The sequence below is a fragment of the Melanerpes formicivorus genome, unplaced genomic scaffold, assembly GCF_026170545.1.
Source record: "Melanerpes formicivorus ecotype bairdi unplaced genomic scaffold, bMelFor1.0.p_v2 SCAF_7, whole genome shotgun sequence".
Classification (NCBI taxonomy): domain Eukaryota; kingdom Metazoa; phylum Chordata; class Aves; order Piciformes; family Picidae; genus Melanerpes; species Melanerpes formicivorus.
The window spans coordinates 15883014-15909462 of record NW_027142359.1 but is presented as its reverse complement, the minus strand read 5'-3'; the positions used below and the strand labels follow the sequence as shown (position 1 = coordinate 15909462).

General features: G+C 37.7%; 1 protein-coding gene across 3 annotated transcripts; it reads right to left on the bottom strand.

The window, feature by feature from the left end:
• Positions 1 to 462: 462 nt before the first annotated feature.
• Positions 463 to 26368, bottom strand: DNAI3 (dynein axonemal intermediate chain 3). 3 transcript variants are annotated; one of them, XM_068141177.1, is made up of 23 exons: positions 26294 to 26368; positions 20881 to 20995; positions 19538 to 19576; positions 17100 to 17281; positions 16437 to 16541; positions 15417 to 15572; positions 13295 to 13494; positions 12917 to 13030; positions 12153 to 12334; positions 11053 to 11177; positions 10861 to 10950; positions 10325 to 10396; positions 9531 to 9659; positions 7878 to 7951; positions 7193 to 7310; positions 6355 to 6442; positions 5271 to 5392; positions 4458 to 4521; positions 3940 to 4070; positions 2997 to 3201; positions 2412 to 2503; positions 1112 to 1245; positions 463 to 569 (listed from the first exon to the last, which is right to left on the bottom strand). In XM_068141177.1, the coding sequence occupies exons 2-23, from the start codon at positions 20981 to 20983 to the stop codon at positions 554 to 556; spliced, it is 2541 nt and encodes an 846-aa protein (XP_067997278.1). In that variant the 5' UTR covers positions 20984 to 20995; positions 26294 to 26368; the 3' UTR covers positions 463 to 553. The 3 variants fall into 3 exon arrangements, with proteins under 3 accessions (XP_067997278.1, XP_067997280.1, XP_067997279.1); XM_068141179.1 differs by lacking the exon at positions 20881 to 20995 and having other exon boundaries at positions 26294 to 26329; XM_068141178.1 differs by lacking the exon at positions 26294 to 26368 and having other exon boundaries at positions 20872 to 20956.
• Between the last annotated feature and the right edge of the window lie 81 nt (positions 26369 to 26449).

Sequence of the window (26449 nt, the reverse complement as noted above, 5' to 3'; positions counted from 1 at the left end):
TGGGGATGAGGAGAGAGCTGAGTAGCAGAATTTGGATGGCCTGTATGTATATAACTTCTGGAGTAGGATGGTTTCCCCTCTGATAGAAACAGGTGGATTGAGATTGGAGGGGTGGATATGTTGGTTTCCCCAGCAGAGTTATTTATAACATTTTTAGAGATTATAGAGTCCTGACAGACACAGAACTTTGAAAACTATTACTTATATAGGTTATTAATTATAACTGTATTAATGAAAGATAGTGGGGGAAGTGTGCCCACAAGAGTTGTTCTCTACCCACATTGTGAGTAAACAAATGGATAAAACTAATGAAACTATCATCTCTAATTGCAGGATACTTTATTTCTGAAGCTAAACATGTTCTGCTGAAATAAAGAGATCCTGAAATAAAAAGCTCACCAGTTCTAAAGCTGATAATGGAATCTCAGCATCTGATGAGGAGAGTAGTTTGTGTCCCTTTACTGGTCCTAAATCTGTTAGTATCTGCTTCTCCAGGTCCAGAAACAAGGTATAATCTGCATTTTCTTGTTCTTCTATCTCTTCTTTGTTTTCTCTAGAGTAGTCTTACTCTGGAGGAAAAACACAAACCAGGAAATAATGCAGTGTTAAGCTTTGAACCCCATGTGCAGCCCCATTGCTTTCCAGTATTAGTGCTATCACAAATTAATGAAAATAGCCATGACCCAGGTGTGATTGGTTGGTATTATGAAATCATCAAAGAATGGACAGTAAGTATCTTCCTGTGAGTAAAGAAAGGAAGGCTGGAGTCTCTCCTTTCCTGAAGGAGCTGTTTCTGTAGGGAACTTGCCAACGTGTAACTTCTTGAATAAGCAACTAATGTAAAAAGGAAATGCATAGTTATTAAAAGCCCACAGGCTCTAATGCACTTGCAGGAGTTTCACCTGACCAAGAGCTGAGCTGGCGTGAACTAGGACCATCTATTCCACTCCTAAGAAATAGAAACATGAAATGAGCTGCTAAGCTATTCTGACTATGTCCATCCTGATTTTTGAATCGTGGGAACTGTGGGAAATCCTGCTTAGCACTACAGGTGCCTTTTAATAACCCCTAGAAACAAAACAAAGTCTTTTAAACTCCAAGCACAACATACTGTTTTCTCCCTCTCGGTCTCCAGGTGCATTTCAGTTCTGTTTTGGGTTGAAACTCATAATAATCTTGAAACTCTTGCTCGCAGGACTTCAGATACTTGAATTCTCTTTCAAAATAATCGAGTACATTGGCACGCTATAAACACAATGACAAACAAAGGTCATTACGCACCTGAAGAGGCAGAATTACTGCTGCTGATCTGAATGGTATCATCAGTTTATCTATACTGGGAATATAGTTATCTCTGGCCAAATAACTGGCAGCAGAATAATATAAAAATGTGGATTGAAATCAGTTGAATTTTGGATACAAATGCTCATGAGTAAAATAAGTTTTATTGCATTGACTCTGAATAGATCATCCTTCAGGAACCTGAAGTAACTAAAAGAGTTTCAGGTTAGTGATGTCTCTAAATCAGTCCAAATTCTCACTGACCAAACTTCAGGAACAAAGAAACCATAAAATGCCATACTTTAGTATTACACTATTTATTTATCTGGGATTTTAGTTTTAGTTTTCAATAGTCTCTTCAATTACCTTGTATTTTTCATTGAATAATTCAGTTAGAATGACTGCAATCTAAATATTAGTAACTGCTCCCATGTTAATCATTCTAAATAGCATAGTTCCAAAACACACATAATTTGGGCTGAAGCAATGTGTTTCCTCATGTTATAGCACTTGGTTACCTCCTACCTAGCTTTGAAGAAGTTACTTTTACTAAAATGAGGCTGCAGACCTGGTGTTAAATTGCTAAGTAAAGATAAATTAAAACTGCTTCCATGGCCCTTTGATACAGATAGTCCTCACTGCAGAAGAGAATGAATGAGTGGTAGTGTTAGCAACACACTGTGGAATGTGCTTTATCTAAGCTAAACCAGATACTAGAATCTGTAAATCAAGGCACCAAATTTACAGGAAATAAATAAATAAGCAAATGTGAACAAGAAGGTGCAAAGAAAAATAAACTCAATATTTTTACATTACTGTGCAGCATACAGCATTGTTTTAATGCATGAAACCAGGTGTAAATTTATGCATATAGAAAAAATGCTGAACTCTTTATCGTGTGTTCATGTAGCCAGGTTGGAGCAGTGGAATTATGCCAGCTGTCACCCAAATTTCCTTTAGAGGCCTGCTATCTGAGCTCTGTGCAAAGCCAGATTTGCTGCAGGTGATCTTAGGAGAACATGGCCATACTGATCTCAAATTAATTGCCCTCCTGGTTTTTCCAGGCTGTTCTGTTTCTATGCTGGTTTTCAGGATAAAGTGTCACAGAGATTAATAAAAGCCTTACCAACCTCATTCCTCAAAGGGTAGCTTAGTGTGTGACTGAGTTCCAAAACATGCAGTACTCCAAGATCATCAGAAACAGCTAAAAAATGCTGCATTGCTGAAAGATATTTGACAAAACCAAAACATAACCAAACCAACATACAAAAAATCTACGTTCCAACATTAACACATACCTTCACCCAAACACAAGCTACAGAGGGTTCACTTTTGTTGTGGTCTTTGTGGCAGCCTTATTGCTCTCTTACTTCCCTTTAAAGTGTATACTTTTTCAATCTTTTTGTTTGGTTGGGTTTTTTTGTGGTTTTGGTGTTGGGGTTTTTTTTTGGGGGGGGGGGTGTTTGTTTTTTTTTGTTTGGTGGGGGGTGTTTGTTTGTTTTGTTTGGGTTTGGTTTGGGTTTTTTTTTAATTATTTTTAGTTCTCTGTGCCATGGTAGTACACTTAGAAATGATGTATGCATTTTTGTATATCCAGTGCAGTGTTGAAGTATGTACTTATCTAAGATCATCTGGAAGAGGATTAATGTGCCTCAGAGACACAGGCAATTTTGCAAACAGAGTGGCACAGTAAAGAGCAATCAGGATCAACATACGTGAGGCAATCCAGGGTCTGATGAAAGTGATTGCTGAGTTGGAGACATTGTGGACATGAGATGGCTCATAAATTTTATTCATTAAGTCCCAAGTCTGTATATATCCATCATCTCTGCCAATGAAGAAAACTCCTGGTCTTGTTAAGGACCAGTGTCCCGCAGTGTTTCTTCCTGCAGAGCAACTTGACTGAAGGACTGGTCCAATCTTAATTTGTTTGAAAACAAATAAAAGACAGATCCAACAATCAAATGGCACTATCCATTCACTGCTTCAAATCACCAATCATTTAAGAAAATTCAAAGTTTGAATTATTACAGAAATTGTACCAATAGCAAAATTAGTATCACCCTCTGCAGGTTAAGAGGAGACCTGAGAGGACATAAAAAACCTGATATCTAACTTCCAATATATTAAGGCAATACATCTATCTGCTGTTCAAATCTGTGGTCCTGAGGTTGTCAGTTGCAGCTGTACTACAGGAGAGGAATGGTAAGAAACCTCCACCTTGCTTTGTCTTCAGCTGATGAAAAGACTGCATCATAAATAGGAGTTCTTTAGACCTGTTTAGCACACATTGTCTTTATTCTTTCCTAGCAGCAGAAATAATTTCTTGAGAAGGTACAGTTTTTACAAGGCTGGAATTGAAGAAGATCACTTCATTTCTTTTCTGTAAAAGGTAAGTTCACAAAGCTATTTCTAAAATACTTTTCTGTTGTGAAGAGAAATGAAGGTCACTTCACTTTATTTTTGTTTTCTGTAAAATGTAAGCTTACAAAGCTATTTCTAAAACACTTCTCTGTTGTGGAGAGAAAGGAAAAGTCAATATACCACATTTATGTCTAAATTATGATGCTTTATGACTAAAAATACAAAGTCTGAAGCTATTCTAGTTCTGTCTTGTATATCTATCAATTAGGTTACAGCTGTGTTAAAGTCACTCACTGTAACCCCTTCTTTCCAAATGGCAAAATTCCGGCCTCCAATGCTGAGAAAGATGTCTTTAAAAAATGGAGATTTCTGGAGAGTCTTGATAGTTTCAGTGTGGATGGTGTACATCTGATTGTGCTTCTCACCTAATAGAATGAAAAAGGCAATTACTTCTAACTAGTAATTTTCTTCATGATAGGAGTTATGCAGTAGGAAACATGTGCAGGATCCAGCACAGATCTCGGAGGTACTGATCTCATTGTCTTGCTCACAAGGTATAGGAGTTATAATTGCTGCACAGCCAGAGTTACTGCCATGATTTGTGCCAATAGGTATATGGCAAGCACCTGTGATACTGGAGAGGGTTTTTGCTATTTTGTCATGACAGCTAAGCTGCTTGCACACTGGAGGGTGTACTGCTAAATCCTGGTGTCACGAGCAAGAACCTTAAAAAACAAGAGTATAGGTGCAACTAATTTTTAATGTCAGCTAGATATTAAGGTTTAAACAGGTATCAAAAAACTTGAACTTACTAACTGGTTTTGCTGCGTCATTATCGATTTCCCCTTTCCAGTCAGAATAAAAAATGTCTCCATCCTGTGATGCCAAAAAAAACCCAGAGTAAATACTAGGGTTAGAGCTTGGTGGCTTATATCAAAGCAACTTGGTTTTAAGCTGTGACTTTACTTAAGTATAGCCATCATTAAATATGTCCCAAGTAAATTCAAACCTGAATTTGCAGACAATGACTGAAAAAAACCACTAACATTTTGGATCATGATTTTTCAGTTATGTATCACTAGAACAGCTTCACATGATGTATGTGGGGAGTCCTTCCTGCAGAATTTGATGTTTGGTTCTTACAGCTCACACTTTGCTCCAGTGTTTGAGGAAAAGGTGACTGGAAGCAAAAACGTAGCCAGAGGACAAATTTTCATTTCCATATGAACTCAAAACTAGGAAAAAGTTTGGAATTTCAGATATGTAGGTAGAGGGACTTCTTAAAGTAGAAATAAATAGTGAGAGAAACCTGACATTCTGGGGAAACACTAAAAAATATTACTAATCTTATGGGTTGTGTAATAAGGAAGTACTGCTTGGTTCCTGATAGCAGGTGGTTAAGTTCAACATATTTTAGAAGCGTCTTCTAAATTTGCCCTTGAAGTAGGAGTGCATAGTCTATTGAGCATTGACCTTTTTTTATTGTTATTTTAAACATGTAGCTAAATGCATTTTTTGAGTTACACCTGAAGTCCATACATTTGTGAAAACTCATTAATTAATTGTTCAGACTTTCAGATACCATGAATTAAGATTTTCATTAGTTAGCTATTCTTTTCACTTACTTCAGTTCCAACAAAAAACCCGGTGGAGATACTTTCTAGCACTTCCAGATTATTGCTTGAAGTGTTCATCTCTGGTCGGTCTGTGTTGAGCAGTTCCAGTATGTCCAGAGACTGTGGCTTCTCTGGGAAACAATATGGATACATCTATTTATTATACACCAAGCCTGTATTTTGTCTTATAAAGGTAGTTCATGGATAAAGGGAATTTCAAGAGGAGAGATGAAGACAGACTGTCAAGTAAAGCAGCAATTCTGTAAGTTAACTGTTTCCTGGTGGTATCTCCCTATTACTACAGCTGCTCTGAAGTCAGTGCTTGATGTACTCAAAACAATTACTTTGGGTAGCACCATTGTGTTCTTCATGAGTTTTACATAGCAGCAGTGACTCTGTGGGAACTGCCCTTACAGTCCCCTCTCTAGCTGCTGCAACCAGGACCCAACATTTCTGCTCCTGGTAATGGCACAACCTCCCCTGGCAGTCTGTGGGATGATGCGTGCCCTGGAGCAGCTACACCACAGCAGCTCAACAGCCAGAAAGGCATTTTCTGGCATGATTTGTAGTCACCCTCTCAGGCAGTCCAACTCTTTGGCTACCTGTGTGTCAGCTTGCCAACTTTACAGAGGTATTAGCAGTGTTCCCCTACTATAAAATACCATAATATGAACTGATCTGTTATGGAATGTGAAGTACAAACTTCTATGCAGAGCATTACTGAAATATCTACAAATATATATAGTCACTCCAGGATTATTTTCCTGAAACTAAAATTCTCTAAGGGCTGAAAAAGACATAGTGGTTCAAGGATAAAGAGACTGGGTGGAGGACTTGCAAAGGCTATTAAGTGAAACCTGGCACAGTTACTATGGATCTGGAAATGCTCTTTCTGTATCTGATATACGAACACACCTTTGTAGTCAGTACATGCATGTTGTGCTTTGAACAACAGGACATTTAAAAACCCTTTTTCCCCCAGATGGACTTAACTATACAACATGCTCAGCTTCCATTGTATATATACTATAAAGTAAGCTTATTTAAAAAACCATCAAACATTTTCCCCAATAAGATGTAATAAAAACATTACCTGAGGTTTTGTAATGACAATGCAGTTCCCTCAGACTAATTCTGGTGGTCCTGTACACTGTGTCGATACCACTGTCATACAAGTTTATCTGTTCAGGACAAAAATGCATTTAGTAACTCATTTTGTCAGATCTTTGAGATACAAGACTAAATTACTTTCTGCTGGTCTTTTTACTTTGCATTGTTGGTGATATTCCACAAGGAGTATTTGCTGCCTCACATGCAAGCACAGAGAAAATGCAAACCTGTGGTTTCTCTTTGGTTATCCCTTCCCTGACAGGATTTTGCTATGTTTCTAGAGAAAAAGAAACCCAGTGGTGATGCTTGTTTAACAGCTGTACTAGCTCCAACTATTCTGAGCAGCACAGATCAGCAGATCCCAAAAAAATAAATACTACTTTTAATCTTTTTTTTACTTAACAGATTATTTACAGCCTCACTCTCCCCCAAAAAAAAAAACTGCTATGACCATTTTCATCAGACTGACTGTTTTGTTGACAGTAATTATGGTTCTGCTGTGACCATGCTTTGGAGTTTGGGACCCACTGAGATAGCACAGTGGCTGAAAAGGCTGGCAGGAGCTACTAGTACAACTACTTCTCCACCTACTGCAGATTTTAAAAGGCAGTTGTTCTGGTTTTTGTGAGTTAGCTTTTCAAAATGTGTTTTATAGAAGTTTCAGGGGAATGCTGAAGTCTTCAATTTCATATCAGAAGGAAATTTATAAGGATGTCACAATTTGCTGGGAAAATTAAAGAGCTAGGAAACAAAACAATACATTCCTGTGGAGTTCTGGGCATATCTACTTCATCTTTCTGTTCTATATTTGTGTACAGTACCTTCATGAGAGGTTTCCAGCAGAGAGCTAGAGGCTTAGAGGTATCTAGAATACTTATTTTCTCAGGTGAAGGTTGTTGAAGAAATTCTATGGCTGGAATATCCCAAAATAATACTGAGCTGCAAAATAGTTGTATAGTATTATTAACTGGTTGTCTTTTAGAATCAAGTGCAGTTTTCCATACATTTTAAAGGTGGTTTTTTTTAGCCTTTTATCCTCAAACTTTCTATAGCAATAGAGACCCTGAAAAGCAGACAAATGGTAGATGCTTGATTGATTCTTTTGCAAATGATAGCATATATTCCTTTATTCATCAGTTGTTAACTGTACTGAAGCAGGCAGATAACATTCTTACAGTTTGTTTATGGAAAGTTACTAGGTAAAGTCAAATCTGGGCATGTGGTTCTTCAGGGCAGTGCATGTGTGATCAACCCTCTTCTTAAGGTATATGCAGAATACAAATGTGTACACTTGGAGATTTTCAGTTAGTGAAGCCTTTCTGCCATTACTGTAAAGAGCTTAACTGGCCAAGAACTTGATGTGCTTGTCTTCTGCATGGAGAATTTCAGCTATTCAAGACAGGCTGATAGGAATTCAGGACTGTGCTAGTTAAATCATGGAGTGTGCTCCATAAAGCTTTCCAAAAGAAACTGAAAGACACCTTGTATTTTATAAATTGTACACACCAGTCAGAGGAGCAGGTTACAAGCTGCACAGAAGTCTGAGCTTTGTTTTCAAGAGCACCATTTGTTCGGACGCCCTGAAAGTAACAGCAAGAATAATTACAGGGGCAGAAATGATGAGAGGCAAAAATGACACTCTGCTAAACAAGTACTTCAGCACATAAAATGCTCTTTTAGAAATGTAGTTAATGTTTGTGCTTGGGTAAGGTTTGAAAATCAGAACCTATTAACTTGTAGGTATAAAGTCAAGCTATTTTACAAATGTACTTTAAGTGAACTGATAGCAGCTTTGCCTGCTAAATAACTAAAATTCTAAATGAAGTTGAGGTTAAATACTTGCTGGCACCACTGCAAGTCAGACCCTCCCTCAATTGCCACGTTTGTAACTTTTTTGTCAAGCTTAACCATAAAAATCATAGAATGGCTTAGGTTGAAAGAGACCTTGGAGATCATCTGCTCCAACCTCGCCACCATGGGCAGGGATGCCTTTCAACTAGGCTGATCTGCTCAAGGCCTCATCCAAGCTGGCCTTAAACACCCCCAGGGAGGAGGCAGCCACAAACCTCCCTGGGCAACCTACTCTGGAGTTCCATCACTCTTGCACTGAAGAACAACTTCCTAAGATCCAGTCTTAACCTGCTCTCCCTCAGTTTAAAACCATTGCTTCTTGTCCTATTGCTAGATGCCCTTATGAAAAGTCCCTCTCAAGCCATCCTGTAGGATCCTTCCAGTATTGGAAGGCAGCTCTAAGGTTCTCCCAGAGTCTTCCCTTCTCTAGGCTGAACAATCCCAGCTTCCTCAGCCTATGCTCATAGCAATTGCAAAGAGCAAATTATTGAGAAATTTATCTCAAGCAGTTAAAAGTAGAGAGTGCTATCTCTTTCCCACATTTACACCATCTCAACTTATCACTCAGCTCTCACACTATGGGATGGCAGTGGTGCCTTCAAATGCTAACTGTTGCTTAGTTGGGGGGGTGGGGGGGTGGTCTGTGGGTTTTATGATACTTAACATTTACCAAATAATCATCATTTTATGCCAATAGATTTTAGTTTATTCAGAAAAAGAAAGGCATGGAGGGAACAAGTGAATATAGGTTATGCTCTATTCAAATATGATTTCCAGTATATGCAAAACATACATATTTTGGCAAAACTGTACTTATCAACCATGCAGCACAGTTTCAGCTACACTAGAGTTATTAGGCCAAATCCTACTCTTATTTTCAAAGTTGCCTACTTGGAGTCAAAATGGTAGTCTGACACCATGTAAAGCTGAATTAGGTTCTGAATATGACTTCGAATACTTTTTCATCAATAGGTATTAGTAAAGTGCTGATTTTAGGAACCATGACATATAAAATGCAGTGCTGTGCAAAGGCTGACACACATTCCAACAAAAAAATTTATGTCTCAGTACATGTTGTTAAATACTGACAAAGCGATTCCTTTGTCAGCATTATTTATCAAATGGGTTTCTTTATCTGTTACCTCAGATGAACATGGAAACAGATTTCTGAGCCTGAACCTTGGCAAAAAATCTCCCACCCAAACAACAAAAAACACAACAGCATTCTGCTGTCCAATTGCTTTGTTCAAGTTTTGTAAACATGTTGCAATGAAACAATATAAAGAAGAAAAGTGAATTTTTACTCACATGAAAATAATCTGGCAGACAATGTATATCTGTTACTGTCTCTGTATGACTGTGCTCTCTGGAAGAAAGTGCACAATATTTCACTAGAGGCAGCTCTGGGCTACTCTGCTCAACTTGCACAAGGGACAGCTAAAAGTGTTTTAAAAAGAGATATTTTAATGTATTTTGAAAACAAAATACTTTACATATTCTCAGTGCTTTTTCACATACTTCAGATTTATAGAACTTTCTAGGAGTCTAATAAATTCCCTTTGGAAAAAGAATGGAAAGCATTAAAACAAGCCTTTGGATACGAAGCTCTAAAACGAATTATCATGTCTCCACAGACACACACATCCAGTTACATTACTAGTTCCTCTCCTGCTCTTAAGGCTCTCTTCTGCTTACTGCTTTTATAGTCTCCTTCCATGAAACCTGCTTCTCATCTTCTAAGCTACTTTTTGTCCTGTCCATAAACTTCCAGAGTAATTTTCATTATTACATTCAGCAACAACTGCTATTTGTATTTGATAGGCTTCATAAGGCAAGGGTTGGGTATTTGTTGGTGCCCATTAAAGAATGGTCTTTCTGAAGTCTAAGTCAGCATAAAATGCAGTGAAGCTATTACAATGGACTAATTAGGTAGAAATTATATTGTGATAATGGATATATCAGGTTTCTTATCCTTTCTAGTTTCTCACTGCAAATATTATCTGCTCCTGTGTTGTAATTCAGAATACTTTCACCCATTTTCCTCCACAGATGCACTGCAATATATCTGGAACAGAAACATTTGCCCTACTAACAGCTGTTACCTCAGTATCATTAGCAACAGTTTTTCCATTTTGCAGCTTTTCTTCATGTTCAGAGATATCCCACAGCACAACCTACAAAGAGAAGTGAGTATATTACAAATTAGATCATCCTTCATATTAATATGCACTTTTCTTCAAATACAGTTCTTGGAGGTTTGGAGAAAAACAAGTCAGTCAGTCTCTGCACTAGAATTTATGAAGTCTTTAATGTATTGCCTCTTCAGTCTGGTGCAATCAGTTGAAAGGCCACATTCATTTCAAAAGTAAAATAAAACCAAACCCAAATCAGACAAAAAAACCCCTAGAGTCTTTAGAGCTTAACCAATTTTTAGTACTACAAGGAAGCATTGTAGCAGTATGGCTAATCTATGGAATAACCAGGCATAAATTTAGTACAGGATCAGAGAACTGCTGAGAATCTGCAACACCTGTCTTGAGATACTGTAACTATGGATGTTAAGTACATCTCTCCAGCTTTGTTTTCATACTGTAAGAGAATACAGAAATATCCAGTTTTATGCTTAAACAAACAACACCTGTCCATTGATGCATCCACCAGCAATAATATTGGGATCACTTGGATTAAACTGAAAGCAGTAAATATCTTCAGGACATTCCAACATTAACTAGAAAGAAGAAAAACAAATAGTTGAGAAATACAGTCACACTGATTGTTTGTTCTATTGTTATTTAAACACTTTGCATATTTTAAAGTCCTGATTAAATACCTGAGGGTGCATAGGGTCAGAAAAACTCCAAAGAACTATTACTGACTGTGGCAGCAATGATTTATCAGACAGGCTAACTTGTTCTTCATACGAAAGCTGCTCTCTTGGTGACACTGCTATAATCCCTGATTGAAAGAGAAAACAATTTATCTCAGACAATTTCAGTGTACTGCTGAAAAAAAACCCCACAACTAAACACCCCCAGCCCCCCACTCCCCCTATTTATATATTTGGTTTTTTAAAGATCAGCTTTGAGGAAAGTATTTTTGCTACTAAAATGAAGTTGTTATTTAACAGTGAGTCATAGAACCTAAGCATCAGGATAAAAGTCAACTCCCCCTATTTATATATTTGTTTTTTTAAAGATCAGCTTTGAGGAAAGTATTTTTGCTACTAAAATGAAGTTGTTATTTAACAGTGAGTCATAGAACCTAAGCATCAGGATAAAAGTCAACTTTTTTGCTACTGCTCCTTAATGATGTAATAATAGACCTGAAATGATGTGACAGACATATAGTCCTAGCCACCCATCATGAATTGAACTAATTTCCTACACAGGCTGCAGTCTTGGCTATTAATATACTGTGCATCTAGGTTATTTACATAGAACATATTTGTGGCTTTAAGACTGCCTGGTTAAAGCAATAATCCATGACATGAGCAGGAAGGGACACTTAGTATGCTGTGTGATGCTCCTTGGCACTCAGCAGAGCTGCATCCTATTGTGGCTGTAACATTCCTCACTAGTATTAGGCATGCTACAAAAACCAGTGATGGAAAGAACAACAATGGTATGCAGAGCCACTAGAATGACGTTGCACAGCTGCAGGCCCACTTAAATTTGCCTCATAAGGGAGAAATTTTCCTTTGTTATGATCATTTATCTGTTAGCGCGAGTGACTTTGCATGGCCTGGCTGAACTCTACCGAGTATTTGTCTGTTTTATTTTTCACTGCATCTCAAATCCACACAGACATACTACATTAGTTTCCATTTGGTTTTAAATTAAAATGCTGATCATTTTATGAAATATGCATGTTTTACAGCCATCAGATAGTACATGTCATTCAAGTTTCAAAACAGTATTTTAACTGCATTACCATAAATGGTTGGATGCCAGCAAATACAGCTAATAGTTCTGTTCTTAGGATCTGTAAATGATTGGTATGCTTTAAGATAAATATTTGGCTTGCCACCAGAACTGCTTTCATCTTCTGCTAGGGCCTTCCAGTCATCAAAAAAAGCATTCATAATTTCATTTTGCTGCAATGCAATTTCCATTCTGTTTTGTGAAAAGAACATTTAACACTTTCAATAATCCAGATGTTATCATTTAGCAGTACAATCATAAATATTTCTGTAAAGAGATAGATTTTGTTTTACACAAAATTAGGGCTATGGTAGTGAAAAAAAAATATATATTCCTCATGGATGCATCACTGTAAGCAACATTTTTCCATTTAAATAACTAATTGTACTAAGAATTTAAGTCTAGTTGTGTGTGGATCAAACACAGTACAGCTGTCCAATTTTGGCACAAAAAGTATCAGTCAGTGTGACTTGTCCCATGACTAAGGGCTGTAAGAACTTCTGAACAAGCCTCTGTTTGCGTGAGCAGTTTGAAAAATCATCTTTGCAGTTTGTTGGAAAAGATGTTCTAGCATTGATTTTAACCAACATTCATATTTATGTAGCACAGACTTCCTGTTAATTTCCACAGAAACAAAAATTAAATTCTTAATATTAACATAATAGTCAAGAAAACAAACCAACAAAATACACATGGTCCACCCAGACAAGAGCTCTTGCTTGTATTCTGTGTTATTTCAGATAGCCTTTAATGTGTATTGCTGCAAAATTTTACCTTAAATGCACTGATGTAAGAAATTCTTCCAGCTTCTTAGATGATAGACTTTCTCTCTCTTCATTTGACAACTGTCTAGGAAAATACTGTGTGGCTGCATTTTTTGGGTAAGTCCTAATCAATTGGAGTAAATTTGAAAGTAAGTAAGTACAGAAACAATTTTCAAAGATAGGAACCCATGCAATGTGTTAAATTAAAAGTTAGGTATATCCAGGTTTTCTAGAAACTCTTTGGAAAAGAGTGAAAGAAGAAAGATGCAAACAGAGCAACCCATTCTGGTCTCTTCATCAGTTCATTACTGAGTAAATCCAGAAAAGCAGAGCTCAGAAACAGTGCACAGATTAGCAAACAAGCTGATAAATATTTTCTTACACTTACCATCTTGTCTGAGTACTAGCTTCTCTTATTTTTGGAATCATTTGTACACCCATATCTTTTTCAAGCATTTTAATACTAAAAGTTTGGTCTTGATAGGATGTGTATTCAACATAACTGCCGGCTGTGCACGAGGCATTCCTATCAGTAAATTCAATTGGTGCACCAAAATTCCTGCGTACTTGGGAAACCATATACTTAATCTGGAAAAGAGATATTTCTGTAGTTAGCAGAGGAGAAAATTTTGGCAAGTGCATTCTGTAAAATAAATGGCAGCATTCATACAATTGTAGGACTAGTTCTTTTGATGATTTTCGTGCTAAGTTTATTTATATCTCTGCTTTTTAGAATTCTGAAATGCTCATATAACCTACTTAAGTAACAGAAGACAGGTTTGTATTTCCCAAAGAAGCAGCTGACTTTGGGTATGCAAAAATTACTGCTAGTAAAATAAGAGAATTAAATAGTCTAATTCATGAAATATCAAAACTTTTAATGAAAGGATTGGTTTGCCAGAGGTCTTATGTAATACTGCACTGATCTTCCAGGGCCTAACTTTTCATCCCTTCCCTCTTAGTGCATTTCTCAACTTTAGTTGAGGGCTTTCAGCTTTTGTAATGACTAGGGAGAGATAAGAAACCTGAAGAGGATATATAAAATTTGAGAGAGAAGTTTCTTTTCAGTGAGCACTGGGAAGGGAGGTAGGAACTTTATTTCAGGCAGTAGAGAGGTACTGCTTTTTCTTGGATTCCTAGCCAGGTAATTTTTCTCATCATTTCCCAAAGTACATGAAAGGAGTGTAGGCTGAGAATACTTCTGAGTGGACCTTGCCAGCAAGATAGAATACAGAATACTTAGACTGTGAATTTGAGTTAAATTTAGTGACCGAATTTGCTTTAAAAAAATGGACATAATTTTTAAGTATAAGCAAGTATCCATTTGCTGATAACTACGAAACTTAACCAGTCTTCCCTGAACAGGGATTTAGTTATTGACTAAAAATCACTGATGGACTATTAAATGCTTGGATCTGACCCACATGTTACAAGTCTGGTGACAGCTGTTAGTGGATCTACTTTTTGGATGTACAATTTTCTCAGTATAATCTGTAGGTACAGTTAATCAAATAGATCTTTCTGTAAAGTCAGCTTGTAATAACCTGGACGTGATGATCTTAGTTTCATAGTTTCATAGTTTCATTCAGGGTTGGAAGGGACCACAAGGATCATCTAGTTCCAACCTCCCTGCCATGGGCAGGGACACCCTACACTAGATCAGGCTGCCCAGAGCCTCATCCAGCCTGCTCTTAAACACCCCCAGGGACGGGGCCTCAACCACCTCCCTGGACAACCCATTCCAGGGTTTCACCACTCTCATGGTGAAGAACCTCCTCCTCACATCTAGCCTGAATCTCCCCACCTCCAGCTTCATTCCATTCCCCCTAGTCCTATCACTACCTGAGATCCTGAGAAGTCCTTCCCCAGCCTTATCTTGAAGGTATCTTTCAACCTGCTCTGCTCTATTCTATTCTATTCTATTCTATTCTATTCTATTCTATTCTATTCTATTCTATTCTATTCTATTCTATTCTATTCTATTCTATTCTATTCTATTCTATTCTATTCTATTCTATTCTATTCTGTAGCTGGTAACATTTATTCAAAGGTAACAAGCCATTCCAAGTCTTGCATGCTATTTAAAGACATTAATGTAATGAAATAGAGTTCACTGGGCTCCATGGAAAAAGAACTGTATATTTAGAATATATAATTATAATGACTCAACTTGTAATCTAACCTGACAGTGAATTGAGCAAAAAGTGGTAAAGATGCTAATGGCCAGATGCTCAGAACTTTTGAATTTACAGCTTAAGCAGCAGCTATGTCAAATACAGTCTCACATGCCTTGTCTGCAGAATTTAATGAGAAAAGAGTTGGGAAAAAATAAAGGCTTTTTGGTACAAGTTGAGCTAGCTCTTTCTCTTTTTTGGTTTTCTTGAAAGGCCTCAAGAAAAACTAAAACTGCAGCTTTGCATCTTCTGAGGATTTTATTTTTTAAGGAGCTCAAACCAAATTTGGTTTTGTGATATTTATTTGACTGAGTAACCTGACCTGTCGATTCTCACCTTTGGAGCACTCTCTTTAACAGATTCCTCTTCAACTTCCTTTTCACTGCCAAGAGAAACCCAAGGTTTGTGGACAGGAGGCTTATAAGGCTGGACTTCCAGAGTTCCCTCTCCATTTTCTTCTTCTTTTAATTCTTCATTTTCTGGAGGCTGTGACTTCAAACAGTGTGACATAGTGCTTTCTCAAAAAAATGTTACTAAAACGTAAGTATGAGCTAGAAACCCATTCTTTCAGTCTTTATTCACATATCCTTTATTTTTATCTCAGTGCAGTGAGTCTGGCTATACAGTGGCCCCGGGTACAATTAGGTTAGGTCCCATTCATTCCTGTATTAGAATTATCCAATAAATGTTACATATTAACTACAAAAGAGAAACTGTTGTCTTGAAAGCAAATAACTGTTACCTAAAAAGAATTTATAGTGATTTTCTGCATTATGCCCTCCTGCCTGGAACTGCAATTTGCTTTCCTATTAATTGTTACTTTTCCCGATGCCGAGTGACAAACTCACATTGACAAATGATACAATCTGCCCATAAACTTTCTCTTATGATGCAGTGTACAAGGGGAAATGTTCTATGTAGGTAGAGTCATTTACCATAGTACCACAGTCATTTACTACTCAAGAACATTCAAAAATATAATGTGAAGAATATATACACACTTATTGTGAAAAAAAAGGATAATACTTCTTTAAGATGCCCAATATGTATTTTGGTTTTATGTCAGTCTTAGAAACCTGGCAGAGGAAATTAATGCTTATCACAAGCCTGCAGCAATGGGAGTAATGCTGGCCCTCTGAACTAAAATACAACACTTTAATTCAATCTTTCTCAGTATAAAAGATACTTTTACAGTGAAATGTATTTTTCCATTATCATATTAGCCTTTAGAGAAAAGTGTGACATGCCAAGCACACCAGATGCTTAGAAATACAGTATCATTCCTACAGCTTATGTTTGAGCCAAGATTCTGAAATATTCATGACAGAATCCTGTAGTATACTTGGATTTTCTTACCTTCAGAAGGTTTTCCTTGGCTTCCTCAGAAGCAACGAGGTAAAAGTTCTGTCCATACTGGAAGTTTGCATCAAAAACTACCAGAAGTTCTTCTCCTGGATATTCCTGTTTTAATTAAAACTATTAGTGGAAAACTGAAAGCGAGTAATGTCCAAAACAGACATAAGCCTGTGACTGGCAAAGCTACCACTAGTGTAAATTCTGTGTCTTTGATTAATCTCATGGTCCTAGCAGAGAAGATCCTGTGCTATTTGAAAAGAACTGACAGATTTTATTTTGTAATATAAATAAGTCTAGGATATAACTAATTTTTCAGACAGAGAATGAAACATAACAGAAACTTTAAATGATTCTCTGTAAGTATGCTATGAATTTGGGGAAGCCAAAATATGTGAGTCTCTGATCAAAACTAGGATCAAAACTCGGATCAAAACTAGTAATGTTGATATTACTGTTAGCATACTTTCCATCTAAAGTTAGTAAAACAAATTAGAAATTGCATGGTGAGCCATGAGAAACTTGGAGTTGACAGTGGTCCATGACCTATAGCCTTTGAATGTTACAGCATTGTGTATTTACACAAACAAGGACAGACCTTATCATTAAATAATATACACTCTGAGAGCACCAAGTCTTGAAGTGAGGATGAAATAAGTGACATACTAGGACAACTTTTTTGACAGGGTGAAAATCAGAAATTGCAGCTCTTGTATTCAGGTCTTGAATGATGTCCTCTTTTTTAATCAGTTTGAAACAATTTTCTTCTGTGACATCTTCATCAGCTCGACAACTAAAAATTTCTTGGGTCTTTGCAGTGAAAACTAAAGGAAAGATTTCTGGGTGGCCTATGAAAGAAAGGAAAATTGCATGATAATCTAATTCAGAGTGCTGCTTTCAAACAGAAACACATACTTGAATAACTGTAAGTCTTTACTGTTTTCTAACAGAATGCCTTTGAATCCCTCACCTTAGTTTTTGGAAGGCATACAGCGATACTTTGTTAATCTTGGAAAAGTCTCTACCTAACATTTCCTACTGAATTAATATGTTATTCCGAGATGAGCTTTTTCCCCATGCATGACATCTGTCAAGTTCATTCATATTACTTCAGAATAAAACAGTTATACTGGCTCTGACACTGCTACCTTTCTTGGTTTTAGTGAGGCTGAGTGCAGTTAGGTGCCCCAGCAACTGTGCTTTGCAGACACTTGATCTGAAGATAACATCCAGTGCTTCTTGGTAAGTGTGTATGTCAGCTGTAATGCATGGAACACTGGTCCTTCCCAAATTACAAATTCTGCCTTCTGGCTTATATAACAGATATAAATTATTAAGATCACTACAGGCCCAGCTAGTTCAATCCTGCTGCTTAAGAGACTCTTTTCTTCCTTTGCAATATATTCTGTCATGTTAGCAGACTCATGCTCTATATCTCAACTGCCATAGTAAGAGCATTCTTCATGAAAGCCACTACACTTTTGCCTGAGAAGGCTAGTAAGTAGTCATTCTGAATGTTCATTTTTTTGATAAACTGGAAGGAGGAAAAGCTTTAGGGACATGTATACAAGGGACTTTTAATGTACTAAAATGGGCTGGGGTTTGTGATAAGAGCTGATACTGTCTTCTTTGTTTCATTTTATTCTCTTAGCTTGAGTTATTTAATATTTTATCTTAATTCCCAGAAGCTGTGATATTAAATAACTTTTCGCATGCCTCAAATTGAAGTTGATGTATCTAAAATGATTATATTGACCAGCTGGCTCAGCATGTTTTGAGAAGCCATCTCTGACCTAAGCCAAAAAGGACTGACAAAACAACAAATGCTTCTTAATCTCTGTCATCTGGGAAGCTAAATCTCTGCATAAGCCTATCACATACTATACAATGTTCAATGAATCCGACGTTTATCCTTTAAAATCTTGCCGTGATGTCCCTCCACTGCACCTGCTTTGCTACAGTCACCACTAAGACTAATGACATTCATGATGCTCTGGGCATACGCTGCACTAAACAAGTATGATTTACTTGGTGTTCACTAGTTGTTCTGCAGCTACAGAGTCCATTAGTTCACTTTCTTCACAATTTGTAGTCGATATCACATGACTTTCCTTTTTCATCTCTTGGAGATTTCTGGGATTTCTGTGTGGATGCTTCTTGTAGTGAAGGGCCCAAAACTGAACCCAGTATTCAAGGCGAAGCCTCGGCAGCGCCAAGTACAGGGCCATGATCACTTCTCTACTCCTGATCCAGGGCAGGATGCTGTTGGCCTTTTTGGCCACCTAAGCAGCATTTCAGTGAAGGTAAGCAGAGTGTAATTTTTTTTTTTCTACCCACAAACTCGCAGGATTATTTAGGAAGAAAAATGATTTATGAATTCTTTTTAAATTACCTGGTTTGTATATTTGCCACAGCAATAAAAGCTGTACTGTTAAAAGCTAATTGAGAAGATAACCTTTTGGGCTGATCCTGTAAACTGCAGATAAAATTTACATTGATATCAGTTTACGCTATTCCCTGCATTTTAGCTTATAACTATGGCCACACTTGAAACTGCATAAAGCTGCATGACTCTAGCCCAGAGGCCAAGAGGGGTGCTTGATAGCTTGTGACACTTAAATGGCAGGGTTTTTTTCCTACAAAACAAAATACACCAATTAACATCCATTCACAGATGTAATTATAAAAACAAACAAGTGAGTTGCTAAAATCTCACCAGATTCAGTGATTTGACAAAGATCAAAGATTCAAAAGAGGATAAAAGATATTTTCTCTCAATTGCTTAATTGAGAGAGTGAAAACACTTTACACCTTATAATTCTATCGTAATGATCTTAACTTTCCTGGATCCCAGCTCCTCTCAACTGAAGATAAAACCATCTTCTACAAACGCATACCTGCTTCAGCATTCCTTGCTGCATTGCCTGCCACTCAGAGAGTGGTGCTGGTATTGCTATTGTAATAGCTGCATTTCTTCATAATTTCTAATTTTTCCTACTAATTGTTTCTAATTTTTCTTTCCCTGGCATTAGTAACACTGAAGTTTCAAAATGTTTAAAGTATACCAAAATATTACTTTGAATCCCACTCATTTTAGCACTTACCTATACTGGCCATAGAAAGATCAACTTCATCTTTTTCACCTGAAATGTAACAACATGATGTTATCAGTAATTTTACTTCCTTAATGAAGTCTTTCCTGTATTAGGGCAATAGCTGCAACCTCCATATACACTTAATACTTGAACCATGAAGAGGCAAGAGAAATTAATTTCTACTCAGTTAAAATTTAACACAAGAAACGAGTGAAGCCTTTTAAAAATAGATCTGTATCTTAAGGAGATGATAGCCTGTTTTGACACTATGGAGATTTAAAACTAATTTTTTTTGGGGGGGAAGGTGGTCTGCATAAGAGAGAAGCCATAAGGAATCTGTCACCTTGTGGCATGCACTCCAATTTCCATGGCTGGACACTGCACTAACTGCTATCTCATAGTACCTGCTTGGGGCAGCTAGCATGCCAATTATGCCATATGAAGAGGAGTCAAAGGCATGAGGCTCTCTAACACCAGACAGTAGCAAAACCAGCAGGTATGTAGGGAGAAGCAGACATTAGTCCCCTCTGACACTGGTGTGATGGGCAAGCTTGCTCTGGGTGGCAGAGTGCTTCAGGAGACAGGCTTTCTTCAGCTCCTGAGAGGAGAATCTGCAAACCTCACAGTGAGGTAGGATGGCATGAGATTAACATTGATATGCAGAATGTTCTCTACAGCACATAAGCTATTAATGAGCCGAGAGAGGGATGATTAAAAGGTGAAAGCAATTTCAGGAGCAAGAGTACATTTTCACCTTTATTGAGAACATGCATGCATCACTGGAAAAATTATTTGTGTGTAGCAAAAGGCACATTAGCCTCACAGTCCATTAACTATATACTTCCTAAATGACACAGGCGAGATAGTATCTCAGCACATCTCAGGAAAAAACACACTAAGATATGCTGCCAAACAATGGTAAGACTTTGGTATCTCTCCAAGCTCTATTATTGTAACTTTACATTGTGATCCTGGATACTTGAACTCCTGTTTCTGGGAACATCTCTTTATGCCTGATGCTCTCTCTCTGGGATATTAGCTTTTGTAAATCTCTCCACTTAATATATATTAAACTGCCCAATTTTCTCATTTAATTCTGTTATTAAGACACGACAAACTATTAAATCTAAACTACCAAGATAAAGCATCAATATTACAATGTGGCTTTGTTATGTTCCATAGACTGGTTACAAAGCCATCATCAATATTTGTAGATCTCTAAGTCATTTAGATGAAATAGCATATTCTAATTTATCTCATGTTTACTTAAACACACAGGCCAAAAATATTTAAGGTAGCTGTCACTTGAGATCAGATTACTAAATGGTTTGTTGCTGCTGTACCTCACATACCAAGCTGTGTTCGTTTTCCTTTTGAAGATTCCTTAGCTTTCTTTCCACCTTTCTGTTTCTTTGCTGAGTTTTTTGGACTTTTCAAGGAGGACTTGCCTGACATTTTTTCAGATTTCTATAGAGAAAGATACATGTAATCAATAAACCTTAAACAGACAACAAACATACCATGTATGAGTGAAAATTTGGTCTGTGACTTTATGTAGTTTATCATTATAGTAATATTTCCATATGCAGTCAAAGGTATGTTCTGTAATTTTAAATAATAAACTGTATTTTCATATGATATCTAATAGATGGAAATGCTTCTTCTGTCCAGGGCAATGAAGCATGGAAACGTTATTCAAAACAGTGAAAGGTTAAATTAGGAGGGAAGTGTCCCTTACAGAAGCCAAGGACCTGAGCTACAGTGAGAAGAGTGCAGGTGAATATTCTCCAGTTGTAAATATTTATCTCAAATTCCTTATGTGTAAATCATTACTCAGCAGCACAAAACACTGCTATGCCTTTCTATTTCCAGTTGATTTTTGAGTGCAGCTCTGTGGAGGACAAACTTGTAAAGAAGTTGTATGCATAATTACATGTACGCACTACACAGCTGGAGACAACACTGTATAGAAGGCTCCTTTTGTGTCATTTACTCCTTCTACCCAATATCTAGAATAAGCATGAGAAAAGGCTCAATTCCATTGCGGAGAGGGAAACGCAATGCAGCCCGTCGGACAGCACACTGCTACAAAATATACTGTCAGCACCATCGCCTGGAAGGCACGCACATAGCAGCCCGTAGACCAGCTAAATCGGGCCGATCCAAATTCTCTTAGGAAAAGCACTGGAAATTATTTTATGTTGTTATTGAACAGCTAGAGGCATTCAACTGGGATAAGGGCGATAGCCCTCTCAGTTTGTGTCCTCCCTCTTCCATGTTCTCACTTTAAGACTGTAAACTGAAGGGGAGAAAAAGACTATTTTTTAACTGCCCACAAAGCACCTACAGTACCTGGATGCTGTTTTAATATTAACTAACACAAGAAAAGCAGATGCACTTTTAGGACAGCAAGTGACTGCATCTTCAGGAACTGTGTCATGACATAACTATTTCTGATGAACTCTTACAGGAGCTACAGCCTGTCTGCCTGCACGTGTGAACAGCTCATTTACTGTTAAGATGCTGAAGATGAAAAGGTGAGTTTATAAATGTTGTACTTTGAGACTTTCCCAATGAAAAGTCTCAAACAGTGTGAGCAGTAAAACAACCACACTGTGACCTGTGGATCTGCAACTTCAGTGATCAGCCTGGCTTTGGGATGATCTTTCATTCCCAGACTAAGAAAGTGGTTTTCTGCTTTGTTATACAGTCCTCAAATAGTCTAGAAACAAGGAATATAATTTTAGCTTCTACTCTGAATTTTAGTTTTCAGATAGCTCCCGGTGGCAAGATGGATTACAGCCTGGTGGTGTGTAGGAGAAGGGAATTCTAAAACATTTTCCTTGACAAGGGATGATGGCTTTGGAAGATTAAAAAAGTGAAAGGTCGTGTATAATGAATGAAAGGAGAAAGTTAGGAGGGTTTTCTGCCCTCTTTCTCACACTCTTTTTGTCAAACACAGGACTAGAAACATTGACAATATATTTATGTCTAACATTCAATGATTTTTCCCAGTTAAAATTTTCCAAAGGAGCCTCTATGTTGAACAATATGCTTAATTTATTGTTCTGAAACACTGAAGGCTACCTAGCTTAGAACTCATGTCAATTCCAGTGACTAAAAGAGGCTAGTTTTAGTAATTAGTTGAAGGACAATATGAACCATCTCATATCTATTACAGTCATATTGTCTTACTTCACCATTTCCTAATTATACACTAAGACAAAGCCAATTTGGATATTTTTAATTAGTTCTTCAGAGTAACCTAAAGCCTAAGTCAGAGGAACAGAGGAAACAGAGGGCTGAGATAAGTCACATGCCTATGTTTAGCTCAATAACTTGCAAGTAAAAACATTCCTTTTCCTTCTATTATTACACCTTTAAAAAGTTAAAACCTTTGAAAAGTGTCCCCAAATAATGAAGTTCCTTCCCCTTTACTGGAAGAATCAGGTGTAAAGGTACACACAGACTGTACAGGCAAGGACAGTGCTGGTGAAGGCCGTGTCAGTGACCAAGTGTGTATGTCTTTGCATATGTTTACACAAAAAGTATCCTCGCTGAAGTGTTGCAAGTGAATGCAATCAGTATGGCTGCTCATGGTTCTATCTGTGATGCACAGAACCTCACAAGCTATAAAGCAGACAGAAAAGTACGACATAATTATCTCCTTTTACAGTATCTCTAATTCCAGTATCGCCTTTGCCCATTTGCCTCCCTGTGGGCATATGATTGTCAGTGGTTAGGATACATGCAGAACTAAAAATGTCTCTAGAAGCATAATCAAGCCCATTGCCACTTAGAAAGCATGCATGCAAAGTTGTTTTTTTTTCACATGGGATGACACTACTAACCCCCAGGTGCTCCTTGCAGGAAATCATCACACACTGAGAGCAGCTCTAAAATAGGTACTGAAGAACAAACTTTTGCACCTCTCATCTTCCAAAAAAGAAATAAAGTGCCAAAAATCCTAATAGCTCCTAATGTCTAAGATCAAAGCTAGGTTTTCAGAAGTTACCTCTTACTTCAGAAGTTTGTTTTTTTTTCACTCCCTAAGTTTTTACAGTTTTTAAGCACCAAATCCTATCATGAAAACTGGAGGCGGGGGGAACACACACACAAAAAGGTGTCTCTGTTAAAGGACTGTCTGGAAATATGGCAAAAAAGATTATTTTTTTGATCTGTGGTTAGTTCCTATCCTCTTAAGCATATTTCTATATTGCTTATTTAGAAAAGACTCTAATATGTGTATTTGTCCAGAAACACAAATGGATTATGCTTTTGCATTACTGCTTACATAAATTCATAATGCTGTGACTGAGAAGAGAGGTTGCAAACAACATTTAACAGTTTGAAAGCTGTAAGAGCACAAAACCAACAAAAAATAATCGCTCTTGAAAATAAATAGTCATAAATGTTTCCATAGATGTTAATTTTTAACAGTAGGTAATGTATTAGATCAAAATGTCACTAAATACGTTCAGTCTAATTTCCCCCCATTTTTTCAGTGGAATACAGTGTCACATTATTTAATTGGTAAAGCCCAAGTAAATATTTGACAACTTGGACATTTTGTAGCCTAGTGTATTTTTAGATGGCTGTAATTTTTTTAACATTAGGCTTAAAAAAAATGAGATCAATGTATTCTTCTAATAATTTAATGTACTGCAACACTTACAGTTTAAAAAGAAATCCGTGAAGTTGCTAGGTACTACAAAAGGGGAAAAGTTAATTAGCTATCAGTACTACAAAAGATTCTGTCTGGATTGAGGACATGGAATGATTAATTTGTTGCTTAATTGAATGATTTAAGGCCAGGCTTGTGTGCATCACTAATGTGGGATTGTTACTACAATTTGGAATCACAGAAGAATTGAGTGCACTTCCATTTAACAAAAGCACTACAGGGAGATTACCAAAAACATGTGCTACTTGCTTGTTTTGTTGTTGTTGTGTTACTATCAAGCTAAAAATTACATTTCTGTCTGTAAACTTGTTAAAAATACCATCTTAAGAATGACTTAATCTCTCCAGAAATTCATAGATGATGTTCACTTTAATTAAACTTAGACTATTTTGCTCTGTTTAAGAGGAAATAATACAAACACCTAAAGTTTGTGTTATCAATGCTTGTACATCTTTTTACAGTCCTTCATTGCACAAGTTGTAGGGAGCAAGTTGAATTTTTGGCAACTGACAAATATCAGCATATGAATAGTTCTTATTTGAATGCCCCTGACTTAATTCATACAACTTCTCATGAAAGTAGGCCTACTATAGAAAACAACAGAGAGACTAAAGGGAAACTTCATTAAACACTGCATAATACTGTGTTGTGTTTCTCTCCTTTAATTCAAAGAAAAATTGAATTGGAAAAGGTGCAACATGGATGGTTGATTATATGAATCATGTTTTTGTACTAGCAATAAACTAGGATTCTTTTTAGCCTGTTACAGAAGTTGATAAAATCACAAGAGGCATGAAGAAAGTGACTGTAGGATGATTATTCAGTCTTTCGCAAAACAAGATCTTGCTGGCATCACATGAGCTTACTGAGGGACAGACTGAAAACAAACAGTACAGCAGTATTTCATTGCAAAACAGGTAGTTGAATTACAGAGTGTAGTGCCTGTGGACAAGACAGTGCACATTTAAAAAAATTAACAGGGCAAAATGACCAATGAAAAATTAAGAGTTACTAAAAATAACAAAAATACCTTTGGCTGTAGAAAAGAAGCTACAAATGCATGGGGCAGAAAAAAAACCCAACCCACCAAAATCAAACAAAATCCATGACAAAACCAACAAACAAACCAACCCCACAACCCAACAAAACCCAAATAAGACGTGAGGAATGGAAGTATGGCTTTATGGCTTTGTAGTAATCTTGCCCAGGGTCATGGTCCAGACAGAAGTTCTGCTGTGCTCAAGTACAGATGGTCTATGTTATTAAACTTTTTTAAACTATTTGATCCATACGTCAACAGTCAAGAAGTATGATATATTTTAAATTGTCATAACGATGCTGTCAGGAAGCAAGCAGTAGCATATAGAATCATAAAATCAATAAGATTGGAAAAGACCTCAAAGATCATCAAGTCCAACCTGTCACTCAAGACCTCATGACTATTAAACCATGGCTTCAAGTGCCACGTCCAATCCCTTTTCGAACACCTCCAGGGACAGTGACTCCACCACCTCCCTGTTTCCTCAGTATGACTTCTGAAACAGAAATTTTGTATTGTAAAGATTTGCACTATGGAAGACTTTATCATTTTTTTTCCCTTGTTGTTTTAAAGCAAAAGTAGATTGTTGGAACAAAACGCTCTATTGGGACCGGTGGAGGAAGGTGGGGGTTCCTTGTAGCAGCATAGGACTCCAGCTGCAGAGGCTGAGGAGGCTGCGCTCGGTGCCGAGGGGAGCGTTTGCAACAGCCCAGGTCCACTCAGCAGCACCCCCCCAGCTTTCGGCACAGCCACCTACGATACCCACCAGGCCCTTCCCCTGCCACAGGCCGGGGGCAGAGCAAAAGCCCGAGCCCGGTGGCAAGTTATGCGGTGAAAAGAGGCGGTCTCGGTCCCACAGGGCCGGCTACGGGCTCCGAGCCGCGGCCCGGCCCAACGGTTATTCGCCGTTGGCTGCTGCCCGTGCTCTCAAGACAGTCACTGTTCACTCGTTTCCACTGGCACAGAGAGGCCGCTTCCTTGGGTTGATAGGTCCCCTTCGCCCCCGGCCGAACTCCGCCGCTTTCCGCCCGGCCGCCCCTACCTTCAGAACTCCCTAGCCCCAGCCTCGACGCGTCCCCGGTGGTGTGCGGTTGTCAGCACAACGGGGCGGGCCGGGACTGACGCCTCCGGCAGTCAATCAGTGCTTCGCTTTTCAAACCCGCCCACCCGAGGGGGTGTTGCTATTGGGGGTTCCTGG

What these genes read in the sequence shown, in the direction of transcription:
- DNAI3 (XM_068141177.1), bottom strand. Translation starts at nt 20,983, where the DNA reads ATGTCAGGCAAGTCCTCCTTGAAAAGTCCAAAAAACTCAGCAAAGAAA. An exon ending in CTTACATCAGTGCATTTAAG is followed by an intron (nt 12,335 to 12,916) that starts GTAAAATTTTGC and finishes TTCACAAAACAG; the next exon opens with AATGGAAATTGCATTGCAGC. An exon ending in CTGGCATCCAACCATTTATG is followed by an intron (nt 11,178 to 12,152) that starts GTAATGCAGTTA and finishes TCTTTCAATCAG; the next exon opens with GGATTATAGCAGTGTCACCA.